General features: G+C 51.9%; 5 protein-coding genes across 5 annotated transcripts; 3 read left to right on the top strand and 2 right to left on the bottom strand.

Moving 5' to 3' along the window:
• Positions 1-1,496: 1,496 nt before the first annotated feature.
• On the top strand, positions 1,497-4,537 carry N7482_004231 (Zn(II)2Cys6 transcription factor; the record flags this gene model as incomplete). The annotated part of the gene is made up of 4 exons (XM_056686356.1): positions 1,497-1,858; positions 1,933-2,064; positions 2,126-2,391; positions 2,574-4,537. 4 exons carry the CDS (start codon positions 1,497-1,499, stop codon positions 4,535-4,537), a joined length of 2,724 nt encoding a protein of 907 aa, XP_056545098.1.
• A 284-nt stretch (positions 4,538-4,821) lies between these two features.
• Positions 4,822-6,251, bottom strand: N7482_004230 (BUD22 family protein; the record flags this gene model as incomplete). Its single annotated transcript, XM_056686355.1, has 2 exons — positions 4,822-5,931; positions 6,012-6,251. The coding sequence occupies 2 exons, from the start codon at positions 6,249-6,251 to the stop codon at positions 4,822-4,824; spliced, it is 1,350 nt and encodes a 449-aa protein (XP_056545097.1).
• A 515-nt stretch (positions 6,252-6,766) lies between these two features.
• N7482_004229 (complex I 30 kDa subunit family protein) lies at positions 6,767-7,760 on the bottom strand (the record flags this gene model as incomplete). Its single annotated transcript, XM_056686354.1, has 3 exons — positions 6,767-6,817; positions 6,874-7,523; positions 7,589-7,760. The coding sequence occupies 3 exons, from the start codon at positions 7,758-7,760 to the stop codon at positions 6,767-6,769; spliced, it is 873 nt and encodes a 290-aa protein (XP_056545096.1).
• A 385-nt stretch (positions 7,761-8,145) lies between these two features.
• N7482_004228 (CCR4-NOT core ubiquitin-protein ligase subunit MOT2) lies at positions 8,146-13,770 on the top strand (the record flags this gene model as incomplete). Its single annotated transcript, XM_056686353.1, has 5 exons — positions 8,146-8,198; positions 8,253-8,319; positions 8,408-8,523; positions 8,600-10,752; positions 11,582-13,770. The coding sequence occupies 5 exons, from the start codon at positions 8,146-8,148 to the stop codon at positions 13,768-13,770; spliced, it is 4,578 nt and encodes a 1,525-aa protein (XP_056545095.1).
• A 1,343-nt stretch (positions 13,771-15,113) lies between these two features.
• Positions 15,114-15,954, top strand: N7482_004227 (spherulation-specific family 4 protein; the record flags this gene model as incomplete). The annotated part of the gene is made up of 2 exons (XM_056686352.1): positions 15,114-15,309; positions 15,365-15,954. 2 exons carry the CDS (start codon positions 15,114-15,116, stop codon positions 15,952-15,954), a joined length of 786 nt encoding a protein of 261 aa, XP_056545094.1.
• Between the last annotated feature and the right edge of the window lie 20 nt (positions 15,955-15,974).

Below are 15,974 nucleotides of genomic sequence, written 5' to 3'. Positions count from 1 at the left end.
CTGGCTCCTATACTCTCTTATCGGATAGTTAACTAATTCCCGGCCGAGCGAGCCATTCCAAAACACCATACTAAATGCAATATTTCACAACTTCATATTTCAACGCTCAAGGCTAATCATATGGTCTTAGGGTATTATGGTGTTAAATATATTCTAGGTATTTTAATAGGCTCTAGAAATATTTCGGAGCGTGACAATTGTAACGATTTTACTACTTGTCAGGGCAGAAGCCTGTCGATCAGGTAAAGAATCGATGGCGAATAGATAATGAAACAAATTTGATCAGTTTTACCTTCTTTCTTTCAAGACTGAATCTTGATCGATTCAGATTAAAAGAAAACGGGGCACCATCTTTTATTAGAAAATAACGATACAGAGTGATGATAAAGAATGATATAACCACTTTTGATATCGACGCTTCTCCGCATCATGCCAATACACAATCCTTCACAAATTTAGACAGCTATAACTGAGACGACCCCTAAAGAAGGGGGGATAATATAACGGGCTAGCGCCCGCTTAGTATTACATATTATTATATATAACCTGTCGCCCCCTTTTATTTCCTTCTACTTCTCCGTCCTAGCTTTTTTCTCTCCTTAAGCTTTTTATCAACATTTCGCGGCCTAGTTAGATTAAATCAATTTAGCTACGGCCCTTCATACCTAGGAGTAATATCCTTTAGCCTAAGAGATAGTGATTGCCTAGAAATGGATTCTGATATAGGCACTCAAAGGTGAGAAAAGGGTAGAGCCTAGGCTGCCTAGTAGGTTCCTAGGAGCGTATAGTCTAAATAATTGGGTGATCATCTAGTAGGCTTTTTTGTGGAGTAATGAATAGTAGTAAGTGTACCAAAACAGAATGTCAATTTATTAATATAATTGCTTTTTTGATGAAGCTGTAGGGGGAATCTATAGGAGGGGGAGTTTCACGTAGATAGGGTTAGCTTGTTGTGTTTTATTGAGGTACCAGTCAGGCTGTGCTCAGTGCGGGTTCGGGTTCCAGCTGACCGGTATTCAGGAAAAGTTGAGTGGGATTCAGGAAAATCATGACTAATCCTGAGTCCCGCTCAGTCCTACACCTGAGCGGGACTCAGGATTTTATATCATAGTATATAATCCTTTTTTAGCGTAGAAACACTTCATTTACTACTTTTGAAGACTTTGACAAATATTCTTTACACTCCTATAGTGAATTACTTCCCCTCACGGGACTTAAAAAATCCCGAATCCCACTCAGCTCCCACACCTGAGCGGGAATCAGGATTAGTCATGATTTTCCTGAATCCCGCTCAGATGGAACCCGAGAGGGGTGCTCAGTTCTACTCAGTGAGCAAAAGCGGCGAGGGCCTAAGCACGAAAACGGAAACGGAAAGCCAAGACGTGGCAGAGGAAATCCGGTACATAGGTGGAAGGAAAAAAGTACTTTGGTGGTGGATATACTTGCGCCCCCCCAAGTGCCGACGGAAAGCGGAGGCTGTTTCTGCCAGGATGTAGATGCGGGGCGGGGCACCGGCCGGCGAACCGCTGCTTGAACGACCTGATAAGCGCGACTCACATCCCACCATATCTTTCTCCTCCTCAAACTCCGACTTCTCCTCCAACCCGGTTCCCAGCTCCCGACGGCGTACCCGCACCCCTACCCGTTCAGCCTCTCAGACCGGGCTAGCGCGCTCCTATTACCCCGGGGCGAAACCCCAATTCCGCCTTGGCCACTTCTCCGCAGACGATGCCTGGCCGACCGCACCTTCGTTGACACCGCCCGTAATGGACGGCCCGAGCTCAACACCCGTACAGCCACAGCAACAACCCAAGCGCCCTCGCGTGGCCGAGGAGAATCGCAAGCGAGCTGTCCGAGCGTACGCCAATCTTCCCCGACCGCACTGCGGTGCGCTCCCTGCTGATCACGCTAACATATCTGGGTCTCGTGCAGATGTGACGGCTGTCGCAGAGTGAAAGAGAAATGCGAAGGTGGTGTACCATGTCGCCGATGCCTTCGCTATCGTCGGCAGTGCAACTTTACCCATATAGATCCTACTGAAAGGGCCCGGTCGACGTCTGTCTCGTGAGTTTGACTGCGTCGGAACGCTGCAATGCCATGCTGACGAATCAATTCTTCGAGTTAGGTTGCTCGAGCGGGCTGCTCTGCTCAGCCGACATGATGTACAAGAGGCAGAGCGGGTGCGCTACATGGAGTGCATCTTGTCCTATTATATGCCCAGCATCACATTCGATATTCAGTCGCTGCGCCAGGCTGCGGAGGATCTGAAAACCAGACACCGTGATTCGGAGTCAGATGCACTTTCGACGAAAGTCGATGCCAATGATGTGGAGGACCTGGCAATCGATGAAGAGGATTTTACAATCAAAGCTCTTCCAGACAACACGACTCGTAAGTGCGCCTTTTTGGTGTTGGTGACGCAGTCATATACGATAACAAACTAAATACCGACAGAATACTCTGGGGAGTTCTCTTATTTGAATTTTTCCAACAAAATTCGCAAGAAAATTGACGAATGGATGAAGATGGCAGCCCCCGAGGTAAGACTCGTCAATTTTCCTTGTAGACAAGAGACATCATTTACTTAGCCGACTCCTTTCAGGCTACTACTGAAGTCGAACCATTCGAGGACCGATGGCGGGCCACTCAACTTCAGTCTGGTTCATCATTGATCTCAGCTTCCATCACTTGTCTTCCTCCACGCTATGTGGCGGACTTCCTGGTCCAGATCTTCTTTAAGTATGCGCAGACCAATAATTTTTACGTGGAGGAGGACTGGCTTCAGGAGAAAGTGAATATCTGCTATACCGACCCATCCAGTCTATCTTCTGACGATGCTGGCGCAGTATGCGCTATCCTGATGGTATTGGCCGTTGGCACGCAATTTGCACATATGGAGTCAACAACTCCAGTGAATTGCTTGCCTGCAGCTGCCACGGCCAATCAAGATCACCATTTCTCCGAGGATGAGGTTGGTCTCACCTTCTATCAGTTTGCATCCAAGCTGTTGCCCGACATTATCGCCACGGCTTCGGTGCGGAGTGTACAAGCCTGCCTACTAATCGGGACATACTTGCTTCCTCTTGACACGTCCGGTCTATGCTACACCTATTTTGGTTTGGCTCTCAAATTGGCTATTCAAAATGGGATGCACAGAAGGTACCATGGTGAGAGTCTCTCCCCTCGAATGATAGAGACACGGAATCGAGTGTTTTGGACTGCCTACACCATCGAAAAACGTATTAGCATTCTCCACGGCAGGCCGGCATCCTTGGCAGATGTGGATGTTGACGCGCCACTTCCTGTGGATTTTCCTGGTATAATGCCGGCAACACAGCAGTCAAACCATACAAATATGATCGCCCTTATTACTCTGACGCTGAAGCTGGGAGAGGTCTCGAATGAGATCACGTCGCTGCGGACGTGTCGAAAGGGACACCAACAAGACTGTCTGGAACGGTTACTCAACATCCGAAAGCACTTGGTGGAATGGTGGTCAACCCTCCCAGAAGAGATGAATTGCCGGGACCTCAATCCAGGAGGGCCGCTTTTCCGGTCTAATGTCCACCTTAAACTTGACTACTGTCTTACGCGGATCTTCATTGGACGTCCGTTCCTCTTCAGTAATATCAAGGGCTTGCATCAAACACCCTCCCACGCTTCAGCATTCAAGGGTCCATCTGGTATGGCAAAGATTCGGGCCACCCTTGTCACGGACTGTGTCGAAGCAGCTCTTGAAATCATCGACCTTTGTCGCCTCCTTCGGGACGAAACTGGTCTTGCGCGCGCCTCGTTCACTGAGTTCAGTTCGTGCCGTGCGGCGCTCCTAGTCATTCTAGCGCAAGGCTTGACCAAGCGTACTGAACGCCTCGGTGCGGCTCTCGAGCAAGGTATTTCCCTAATCAAGATCATGTCAATGGGTGTTGGCTCCGCACGCTCGGCTGTGAGTGTCATTGAGGCCCTCGAGCGTGCCATTAGACGTCTCGAACTCTGGAGCGAGACCCAGCAATCCCAAAGCAACGGTGGCAGCATGGAATCTGCCTACGACCGCTTCAAGAACTGGGAGATGCTATGGAAAACCGGACCTGTGTCACCTTCAGCTATTGCATGGAAGCAGGAGGCATATACCAACGACCCTGCTATTCAGCAACCCATGAACTCTCACCCGGCTGGCCCGTCTGCAGCAGGACCAGTCATTCCGGGCGTGCCCATCGACCCTCCCGTCATGCCGAATAGTGCAAATGACCCCGAATCTCCTCTCGGTAGCCCTCATCATGAGCTCATTGAAAATGGTTTTACTGGCAGTGGTCTGTCTGGCGCGGACAACTACTCCATCTCTCAGCAGTCCCTGTCACAGCTACCTCATCTCGAACTTGACCATTTCGTCTCGAACTTCCCGCAGGAGTTGGGCGAGTTTACGGCCATTCCATGCTTTGAGCCGGATACCCACGCCAATTCATCTGGGCTGCCCGTTGGTAGAGACTTGAAGACTCCTGGCAGTACAGATTCACATTGGTTACAGTTCATGAACGAATGATGGCGTGGCATTTCCTGACGTGTCTTTTCTCTTTTTAGCTGGTGATTCTTGTCGACATTTTTTTGCCTGTTTCTCCGGTTTTCGTATATACCACCTTTTGTACGCCCGTTTCTTTCTATGTATCATCATGGTTATTGGGGGTTTGACTCTCGGGATGTAGCAAGTCTTCTGACATTAGCGTTCGCCTGTCCATTAGAAAGAATAACTTTAGCCTATTCACACTGGTCTTTGTTTGAACTATATATGATCCACGCAACAGCAATTTGGGTATAAATTGCATTTCGCTAATCGAACACAACCTTCTTTCCTTGGAATGTTGCCGTAGATGCTTGCTCTTTGAGCTTTCGCTTGGCCTCCCATGAGGGATGCAATGGCCCGGTATCCTTCGGAGGCCCTCTAGGCTTGTCGACATGGCCTTGTCTGAAGCCCGAACGGTCATCATAATGGTTCTGGGGACGCCCTTGGCCTCCACCAAAGCCGCCTCTTCCACCCCGATCACCTCGCCCACCGCTACCACCCGTCGCCCCCTTGCGAGTATCCCACCCGCTATCCCGACTCCACTTTTGCTTCTTTTGCTCTTCCTGTACATGGTTTGCCTGGGAACCATATTTCTTCTCCCACAGGGCTCGGCGGGCTTGTTGGCCCATGCGGTTCTTGCGCTTCTGCGGACCGGCGGCTGCCTCGTCGTCAGTAGCCTCCTCGGAGCCAGACCAGTAACCGCCCATCATGAGAGATGGAAGAAACGTTGTGCTTTGCACGGGAGCACTTGAGGCCTTGGCCCCTTTGGCCTTCTTGGGTGGCGGGGAGTCTGCGGTGGAGAAGTCTGGGGAAGGAGAGCGCGAGACCGAGTCCGAGATATCGTCTACTCCCAATTCTTGCCGGTTGGCATCGGTGTCATTCTCATCTGACTGTGAGTCATCTTCAGAGTCTGAACCTGGAGCTAAGCGGGCATCGAATTGCGCGAGGTCTTCGCTGTCAGGGTCCTCGCCGCCAGATATGCTCAGGTTTTCTCCATCGTGAGCCTCTAGCTCCTCATCTTTCTCTGTCGGGAGTTTCTTCTGCTTTTTCATGTCCTTCTTATCGGACTCAGAAACATCATCCTGTTTAACTCCAGATTTTTCTTTCTTAAGCGCATCCTTCTTGGCCCCAGCCGGCGCTTCTTCAACACCCAACAATTTTCGAATGCCATCCATAATATCTGGCATCACATTCTTCACAGGCGTGGACTTGAATAGCCGACCATGAACATTGGACTCGGCGGCGCTCTTCGGTCCCTCGATGGAGACATTCTTGGCCTCTTGGAATTCCTTGAACGTCGGTGTCTCCGCGATCCGATTTGTCTTTAAAAGCTGTTTGAAGAGGTATCGCTCGGCAGTAACTTGATAATCGATGGCCTATTTAACACCGTACTTGGTTAGCCTTGAGAATTGCAGAGCACATTGAATATCGGCGTGCCGGCTAAGCCATTTATTACCTTCAACGCCTCCACCTCCTCGGCTAACCGTGACAACGTGGTGGCGTTACCATCTGCCTTTGCGGTTTTCTCTCGCCGGCTCAGTTTTTGTCGCTCGAAACCCCGCGCTGTCTTGAGACCCTTTGCAAGGAGTTGTACACCTTGTTCAAACTTGGTGGTCAGCCGGACGGCCTTGATGGAAAGCTTGCGAGTGTCCAGTCGCGCGGGGCCGCTGAGCTCGGAGAGTTTCCGCTTGGGCATGCTGGCGGTTGTGGGTAGAAGTGGTGGATTTGATGATATAGATTTACAGGAAATCTTTCGAAAACTGGAAAGAAGCAGGCAAAAGCTTGTGGGAGTACTCGGGTCGTTAGAGTTGTTGGATCTGCGGGCGGAGCCTTTTTTTTTTCGGCGCGGACCTTTTGCCAAGATTCTCCGCCTCCGATGGGTCACGGTTTCTATTGCACCCCAGCAGGACCTTGGGGTAAACGCTATATTTTTGCACACTAGTATCGATGTGAATCCAGTATTTCCAGCAAAATCGCATTTCCGGTTTAAATAAATTATTCTAGCAACAAGGCTGGGAAGAGATTTTCGTTTCCGAACTGATATCCAGTTGGTCTCTCCGCAGTAACCTGAGCTCCCGGGGTTATAGCCAAATATATAACTCTCGGATAGGTCTACATGAATGCAAAATTTGATGAAGGGCGAAACACCATCGATTAACGATATGTACATACAAACATGGCAAAGAAAAGTTATACGCGTACAGGCCCCTTCTATTTCTTTTCTTCCTCCTTCGGCTCCGGCTTAGGAGTCGGCAACTTGAACTGTGAGCCGTTTAGTTAGCCAAGATTCTATACCACGATTCCATAATTTTACTTACCGACTCAGGCTTGCGGTCCTGGCCCGAACCAACAGGCTCCCACGCGGTAGAGCCACTCTCAAAGTTGCGGAATGCCTGGGTGAGCTCAAGGGGCTCAATGACAATGCGCTTCTTTTCCTCGTCGTATCGCAGCTCAGTGTAACCGGTCAGGGGGAAGTCCTTCCGCAGAGGGTGACCATCGAAACCATAATCGGTCATGATACGGCGCAGATCAGGGTGGCCGGAGAAGAAGACACCGAACATGTCGTAGACCTCACGCTCGTACCAAAGAGCGCCCTCGAACAGACCAGTCACACTGGGGACGGGAGTGGCCTCATCGGCGTAGGTCTTGACACGGATACGCGAGTTGTAGCGAACGCTCAGCAAGTTGTAGACGACCTCGAAACGCTGGTCGCGGGTGGGAAAGTCGACACCGGTGATATCGGAGATCTGAGTGTACTCGGCGGAAGTGTGGTTCTTCAGGAAGCTCATAACGGGAATGACACCAGCAGGAGCAGTATACACGGTGAGCTCATCCTTCCAAACAGTGAACTGCTGGATATATTTGGGCAGGCAAGACATGATGTACTGTCCGTACTTGTGCAGGCCGTCGGCCATGGGCTGGTACTTGTCGGTGGGGTTGACGATAGGGGCACGAAGGGGACCCGAGGCTAAACAGTAAGGATCCAATTAGTCTGGTTGCATCCCCCCAAGTCCATCAGAATCGTTCACGTACGAGGCCGTTGCGCCTGGCGCATGTTCTCAGGCTCCGGGGAGCCCGATTGTGTTGACGCCTTCGCAGCATACCGCAGCGAAGATGAGGAAAAGCCGCGGGGAGCATTGGACCTCGCGGCCGAAGCCACTGAGCGTCCAGAGCTCAAGCGCAGCAGAGAGCGAGCGGATGCCATGGTGGGAGGGGGAGCAATGGCTGCGGCAAGAGGGGACGAAGGCACGTAAGGCGGATTGTGAGGATCGAGGTTGGTCGAACCTGCCAATGTCACGTGCTGCTGACCTAATCCTTACAACGCTAAACGCGATCGGGCAATGCCAGCAAAATGAAGCCGCGCTTCAATTTCCTTCCTTTCTTCTTCTTCGCCGTCCACCTTCTCCCCCAATCATCCCTCCTCTTACCCTTCTCTTGTTCTTCCTTCTCTTAATCCCTCTTTCTTTGATTTGCCGGATCCGGAGTAGCGTCTTCGTCTCTTTTTCTATTTTGCACCATCCGTTTCGATTGGGTGCTGGCGTTAAGATTCCCGTGTCGCTTTCCCCGTTCACACAGCCCTCACTGCGACGATGTCTAGTCGCCAACAGATTGATTCCGTCATCGACGACGATGATGAGTTCTGGTATGTGATGACTCCTCAGTTAAATATGCGACTTGGCCACTAACTCACCTCAAGCCCCCTTTGTATCGAAGAGTTCGACCTCTCGGACAAGAACTTTAAGCCATGTCCGTGTGGATACCAGGTACCTTTCCCCAGACCTTCCATAATCGCTACGCTTCTGTAGAATTTTCTCGCTTTGTGTCTTGAGACGCTGACGTATTGAATCTTAGATCTGCCAATTCTGTTATAACAATATCAAAACGCATAGCGAAGAAGGTCGATGCCCAAACTGCCGCCGTCCCTACGATGACAGCACAATTCAATACAAGATCCCTGATGCAGAAGAGTTCGTGATCTGCTATTCCTCCATCTTCTACGTCGTTTGTCATCGGTGTTGCTGACCCATCTCTTCTCCGATATAGGTTCAAGGCGGACTTGGCATTGAAGCACAGAAAAGCGGCGGCAGCGAAGAAAAAGGAAGCCGAAAAACGCGAAATCGAAGCTTCCAGCCGGAAGAATTTGGCTGGCGTTCGTGTCGTCCAGAAGAACCTAGTCTACGTCATCGGCTTGAACCCGACGATTCGCGATGAGAATCAATTGTTACAGACGCTCCGTGGTCGGGACTACTTTGGGCAATATGGCGACATCGAGAAAATTGTGGTCAGCAAGGCCAAGCCTGGCGGTAACCCACACCAGGGAATTGGTGTTTATGTCACATTTTCGCGCAAGCTTGATGCTGCGACATGTATCGCTGCCGTGGATGGCTCTGCGAACGGTGACCGTGTTCTCAGGGCTCAATACGGAACCACCAAATATTGCTCCTCTTTCCTCCGCAATGAGCAGTGCAACAACCGGAACTGCACATTCCTGCACGAGACAGGAGAGGATAGCGAGAGCTATAGCCGTTCTGATCTCTCGTCTATGAATACCTTGTCCAGTCAACGCCCGAACCAAGCCCCCAACGCTCCTCATGTCCGTCCAAGCCAACCCATAGCGCACACAATGCGCCGACAGCCCAGCAAAGATGACTCGGTTAGCGGACGATCGGCTGTTCTGGACGGTCCTGCTCTCCCCTCATCCGCTAGCTGGGCGAAGGATGCTACTATTAGGACTCGACGACCCAGTTTGACTGGTAGCCAGGCATCTCAGAGCCCTCGGCCTGCCAGTGTCACGGTTTCTGTGCCTGTTGAGGAGCCCAAGCGAGATGAGAAACCGTCCTCTGTTGCTCAGGAAGCACAGCGGACATCTCCCCAGTCCGAGACAAGATCCCCAACCGTGCAACCCCAGACTCTTGATGCTAAGCCGTCGCCCGAGCCGCTGGCGTCAACACCATTCGACAACCTCATCAAAGACCTCATGAACCCTAACTTCAAATTTGTGTTCTCCACTGCTGATCTTCCAGCTGAAGAGGTCAAGGCAATCCAGTCCTATCCATCCTTCATCGACCCGTATGGCGGTGTCAAGCGTCGGGCTATGCGTGAAAAGGCCGAACAGGATCGTATCAAGCGCGAGCAAGAGTTGCTAGAATCCGTCGTCGTCGCCGTCGAGGAGGAAAGCCATGAAGCTGGCAGTTTGCAACTTGGCGGGGAGCCAGAAGATGCCAACCCTTCGCGTGGCCGCCAGCAGTCCCGCGAATCACACGGTGCCATTCAGCCCCCTTCCCAACAGGGCACCGCCGATAACTCAACCGTTGGATCGCCAGTTTCTGCGACTAGTCACCATTTCCAAGGGTTGAACTTGGCAGGCCGAAGTTTGACACCGCTCCAGCAGCAGCAATTAATGCTACTCAAGTCAGCTGGCAACCAGCAAGCTGGTTTAGCCGACCCCCTGAGCCCCGCTGCTTTAGACCAAGCTACCCAGGTACGCCAAGGTCTTTTACACAATCAAATGGCTCAGTTCAATGCGCTGCAGGGTCAAAACCGCCAATCCTCGCGATTCACCTTTGCCAATGATATTGGCCCGAAGAACATCAGCAACGCACGCATGTTGAGCCAGATGCAGTCTGGGACTCCCAACCCACTGTCTACTCCAAGCCCTCAGCACGGTCTGGCTAGCGGTTTCTATGCAAGTGGCGTCCAAGGTCCTCCTCCCGGCTTGAAGACAGCTGGAACCCCTCCCATTAGCGGTGGTGGTATGTTTGCGCAGGGACATGGATTCACTTCTAATACCAACATCGGGCTGGGATCAAACATGGGAAAGCAGGATGCTACACCCGAGCTGATGCGTGAACTTCTGCGTGGCCGAAGCGGCACGAATGTCGGTGGTGTACAGGGCCAGGAAGCCGGAAAGCGTGAGTTCATGTTCCCTTTTCTTCAACAGCACCACACCCCACCTCCCCTGACTCCCGTCAATGGCCTTCTCAGCTCTTTCTATGGGTCCCAGACAGGTTCAGGACCTGACTCTGGTGGCGCACAGAAGCAGAAGAAGAAGGGGAAGAAGCAGAGACACGCTAACACTTCCTCCGGCGGAGGCGGTGTAGTAGATCTTGCGGACCCGAGCATTTTGCAGGCGAGGATGCATCAGGTCGGTGTCAATGCTACTGCTGGGCAGGCGTTGTACGGGAGCCAGGGTCAAGGTGGGTACAATCCCTCGATGATGTATGGCGGCGGTGGATTTAGCCGCTGGTGATTGATGGTCCCTTTCTCTTTCTTTCCCCCTACATACCATGCTTATGACTTCCCTTTGCATTTCGCGCCTGCTCCCGCCCTTGTTATGATTTTCTTACCATGTGCTTTGATGGGCCTGTATTCCCTGACGACATGATATTTTTCTTGCTCTTTTCTTGCTCTTTTCCCCCTCTTTATGATGTGCAGGGATTGCATCTTGCCTTCTCTCTTCCAGCGACCGGGCTGGCAGCCCTGGATCAATACGACCGGTTGGCGTGCCCTTGGCGTATTGTGATGCGCTTCGACTGTTTTTCGTTATCTGCATGTTTTACCCGGTCCTTTCCTCAGGCTTCAAGGTGTTATTTGCATTTTGTGGACATATTGCATGTCTCAGGGTCTTTTTTCTATATCCGGCGGCTGTTGTTTCCCCCTTTATTGCATTCGGATCTTCATTCGGCTACCTGCAGCGTCTTGAAGACCGTGGATGGTTCCCTCATGGATTAATGTACGTTAAGATCTCCCTACCCTGATATCACCACCTGAAGCAGGGTCTTATTCGAAACCATGTCTCACAGCCGCTGTTCATAGACTCTTTGCCCTACCTTGTAACTGGCCCTTACGGGCCAGTGCCCGTCGTGTAATTACCTGTTTCGCGCGTCTGTATCCTGCCTAGTTCTCCTGATCAGCCATGCTGCTCCCTGCACCTTGCTCCGTGGTTTCAATCGCTCGTCCCATCTCGTCGCCATGCATTGCCACCCTGACTATGACTGTGCAATGTGGCTAACCAGATACCAACAGTGAATGAAGATTTTCCTCCGCTTGGTGGGCAGCTAAAGGACAGTCAGTCTGTGGATACATTCGGCTTCCTCAAGTCCCAGCTGCCCAGTGATTCCGCAGGGCGTGTTGGGACTCCGTCTCTGCCCCCTGGGCTTCCATTGCCCCATGCCCACCCCGCATCGGCAGTATTTCAGGAGCAGATGAGCTTGTCGAAGCCGTCCTCCCCGACCCCCATCATGCCCCCGGGTCTGAATGCCGATATCTCTCGGGGTGGAACACCGTCCCAGAAGGGCCTCACATCTGACTCTACTGCCACGACGCCCGAACTCCCCACTCGCGCGGGCACCACGTCTGCTCGTGTTAGGGATGCTTCCCACATCTCCTTGGGTTCTCCTGTGGCGAAATCGGCACAAAAGGCTCGAATAAATACCAAATTGGACTTGGCTTTGAGTACGGAAGGAAAGGATGTCCCTGTGAAAGTCGACCAAAGCCCTTTGGTTGGTGCTAAGTCAAGCCCCATTACTTTGAGCATGCACTTAGCTACCCAGGAGACCGCATCAGTCAAATCTGAACGTGGCCCGTCAGGTACCTTCGTCTCTGGCCCAGGATCAGTCTCTGCAATTGGATCTCGACCCAATACTCCATTGACCGCCGCCTCGCGTGTCTCGGACTCACCCGCCCCCCGTCAGCCACGGATTCTACGCGTGGTGGAGACGCCAAAGCCCCAGACTCCCCCCCCAGTTGGAAATGCGCCGTCGGTCACCATCCCTACTGCCAAACCTGGCAAGTCGCAGTCCAGAAGACAGAGTCTTTCATCCAACAGCAGGCCCGATACTCCTGGGGAGTTTGGGTCTGAGGCTGATTTCTTCCACTCGGCCTCTGGGTCTCGTGCTAGCTCCCCACCCAATGCTTCCTCGCGTATTGGTTCTGCCCCGGTCCGGTCGGTCACAAAGAGTCAAGCCAAGAAGGAAAGAAGACAGAAGGCCAAGGAAGCCGAGGCCAAACAAGCGGAGACTGGCCCTCTCCCCGAGGAGCCTGTTCAAGCCCCCATTATGGGACGGAAGCGCAAGACTAAGAAGGCACCCACACCTGCGATGTCGTCTGTAGATGCGGCATCTCCGAATATGACCGAGCTGGCCAGCCCTATCAAAGCTTCCACCGAGGTCCCGAAGAAGGCAGATCCAGAGCCCGAGCCAGTCAAGAAAGTGAAGGAAAGAGAGCAGCCTACTCCAGTGTCCATACCAGCTCCAGTGGAAGAGCAACCTTCTCCCCCTAAGGGTCCTCCGGAAGCCTGGCGCTTCCACAACACGGTGGAGCAGCTGCTCAAAGATGCCGATGAATCTGGACGTTCTATCAAGGATCTGTTCGTGGAAAGAACCAAGCCTCTTCACGAGTTGCTTGCAGAGATGCACAAATCTGGTGACCTGGACTTGAACAAAAGCTCGTTGTTCAACCCGGCCAATATCGGACAGCGTAGTGATATGAAGTGCATCGATACCGACTATGATATTCTTAAGCAGCCTATGGAGCTGACTGAGGGGCACCGTCAGGCTCTGATGCGTGGTCAACCAGTACGCATTGACGCCGAGCACCTCAAAGATCGCTGTATGATCACCCCCCGCGGATGTGTACTTCGTCATCTGGGGCCCGAGGAAGAGGAGCGATACCTGGAGCTGGAGAATAAGCGAGGCGGCGCTATGGATCCCTTCGTGGTCGGTGACGACTCGAGCAACATCAACGGAGGACTGGATGCTCTTTTTGCAACCCCAGAGAAGTACAATATCTGCTGGGTGGATGATGACTCCACTCGCATGGGAACAACCTCTCCCACCGGCACCGCTAATACCGCGGACTCGATCATTCCTCCCAACGTCTTGTCAGCCATGGAGGCAGACAGCACCCGCAGTCACGATTGGGCCATCGCCCATTCTGCGGAATTGCTTCAGACGACCACTGCTGCCGTTCGTTCGTTCGCTGCTGCTACTGCCAAGCAGATGCTTGGTTCAGCCGGTGTACCCGGAACCAATCCCAATCTCGATGACGTTGCTGCCATGACGAATGAAGAGCTTAAGGAGCTTGCTAGTCGATCGCAGAAGGATTTGGAGCTCACCCGTAAGGAACTGGATGTGCTGGACAAAAAGTTCGTTGCTCTACTTCGACGAAACAAGAAGATTCAACAGGCGGCTCTGTCCATGGCGGAGGAGATCTGAGGTCTGAAGGTCTTGTTGACAACCCAATTGATTGGGTGTGAGATTCTCGATTTTGATACGGTGCCTTCAGGCCTTTTCATGGCACCTGAAGCATGTTCAATTAGCACAAATGTATCATTATCTGTCAAGTAAATTTCAATTTCCAGTGTCACATGTAGTGAACAGCTTCCCTCTGACGGCTTGCCCTAACCAGCCTGGGACAATCCAGTGGCATAACATTATACGGATTAGCGTAGAGAGACCTTTGTTTGCTCTAGAGTTGGGCAGTTTTTCCTTGCTCTGCTGGCAAAGCCTCATGTTTGTCGACGAAGTACTAATTAATTAGTTTGTCCAGTGGGCTCTGGTCCGAACGCAAAGCGACCAAAAAGCCTCCGAACAATCAGCAAATAGTTTCGCCGATAGATCTCCTCCCTACCCAAACCACGTCCACCTTTGAAACGCCCTTCCATATCGATGCACCCAGGCCCAAATGAAACAAACTTGCTCCTTCATTTGCTGATGTGGGAGATCTGAAACGGCAGTTAATTACGGCGGACCCAGCCTTGCGTGTGGCGCTCGCGAGATGTGATCCACCCAATTCTGTGACTCAATCTGCAGGGGTGGGCACTTGGAGCCAACTTGGGAGCCACTCACCGTGCGCGACTAACCCCTAAGCCCAGATCAACTGGGGACGAGTTGGAACGGGCTTGTATTGCGGAGGAAAATGCATCGTCCTGCAGCAAGCCAAGGAGGCATGACACCGTCCCACCATGTGCTACCTTGGCGGTCTACCAGCGTTGGGTGGTGTGAACGGCGCTTGGAGGTGCATTCTTTGCGACATGCCCCTGGCGTGGGATCGGCTCATTCCTCCGTAGTTTCGATCCTCTCCCTGGCTTTAGATTCTGATTCCACACCACCTTGCGAGGGTTCTGGTCCCCGGGGATTCCTCTTCCTGATGGCGCTGGAAATCCTGATCTATGTGGTTGGCTTGCTGCGTTGCGCCTGCTCTAACCCAGCTGAAGTTAGTTTGGTATCTCCTGGAAAGCGTGGCTATCCAATTCGATGGCCCATGGCTGCTCTAAATGACTTTGTGATTCCCTCGACGCCATTTGATGTTCGGGGGGTGCCAGGATTTCTTTGTGCTTGCTGTCATCGGAGTCTCGATCTATCGAGCTTGCACGTATAAAACGCTGGGCGTAACCAAGTCCGCTGGAGATGGTTGATTTTGGTTTAGCAGTCCTGGATTGTCCCTTGTCGTTTTCTTATTGTTTCCAATCTAGATCAGCAGCCCTGGTGGCTTGATCTATTCCACTCCTTTCAAAGTTACTACGTTCATTCATTCATTCATTACTTTTTCATCCAACATGCGCGCTTTCGCTTACCTTGTAGGCACTGCTATTGCTATGGCCTCTGCCGTTTCCGCCACAGGCATTCTCATTCCACTCTATATCTGGCCCGCCGATGACAGCACCTGGAGGCCTGTCTACAATGCTATCTCTTCGTACCCGGACATCCTGTTCCAAGTCATTGTGAACCCCGATAGCGGCCCTGGAGGTACTAGTAAGAAGCACACACTGGCTTTGAATGTAGCTTTACCAACCTAATAAATGTTAAGCTTATCCAGATGAGAACCTCATCACCGGGGTCGCGAAGTTGAACAGCTACGACAACGTTCAGGTCATCGGCTATGTTGCCACCGACTACGCCGAACGTGACTTTTCGGAAGTTGACAGTCAGATCTCTACCTACAGCGGCTGGTCTGCCTATACAACGAAGAACATTACCGTCTCCGGCATCTTCTTCGACGAGGCGCCATCTACCAACGACGATACCAAGATATCGTACATGCAGGGCATCTCAGCCACGGCCAAGTCAAGCAACCTGAACACGGTTATCTTCAACCCCGGCACTAAGCTGGAGCCAGGGTCCGCAACTGAATATTTCAAGGCTGCGGATTTGATTGTTGAGTTTGAGAAATCATACTCTGCGTGGCTATCTGCCATCCCGGCGAATGAATTCTCTGCAAACGGAACCTACTACAAAGATGCGGTCATCCTCTACGGAGCTCCCCTGAAAGCAAATTACGATGATGTTATCCACGAAGCGCAGACCATGGGGCTAGGTGCTGCTTACTTGACAGAATCTGATGATTACATGTCCGTCGACACCGTGCCGAAGGTCGCAGCATCTTTTGTTGCGCAGTAGAAGCTTTCGCAGTATTGGTC

The sequence above is a fragment of the Penicillium canariense genome (genome assembly GCF_028826845.1).
Source record: "Penicillium canariense strain IBT 26290 chromosome Unknown utg000002l_segment0_segment0, whole genome shotgun sequence".
Classification (NCBI taxonomy): Eukaryota; Fungi; Ascomycota; class Eurotiomycetes; order Eurotiales; family Aspergillaceae; genus Penicillium; species Penicillium canariense.
Note: the sequence above shows the minus strand (reverse complement) of the source record. Positions and strands in the feature narration are given on the sequence as shown.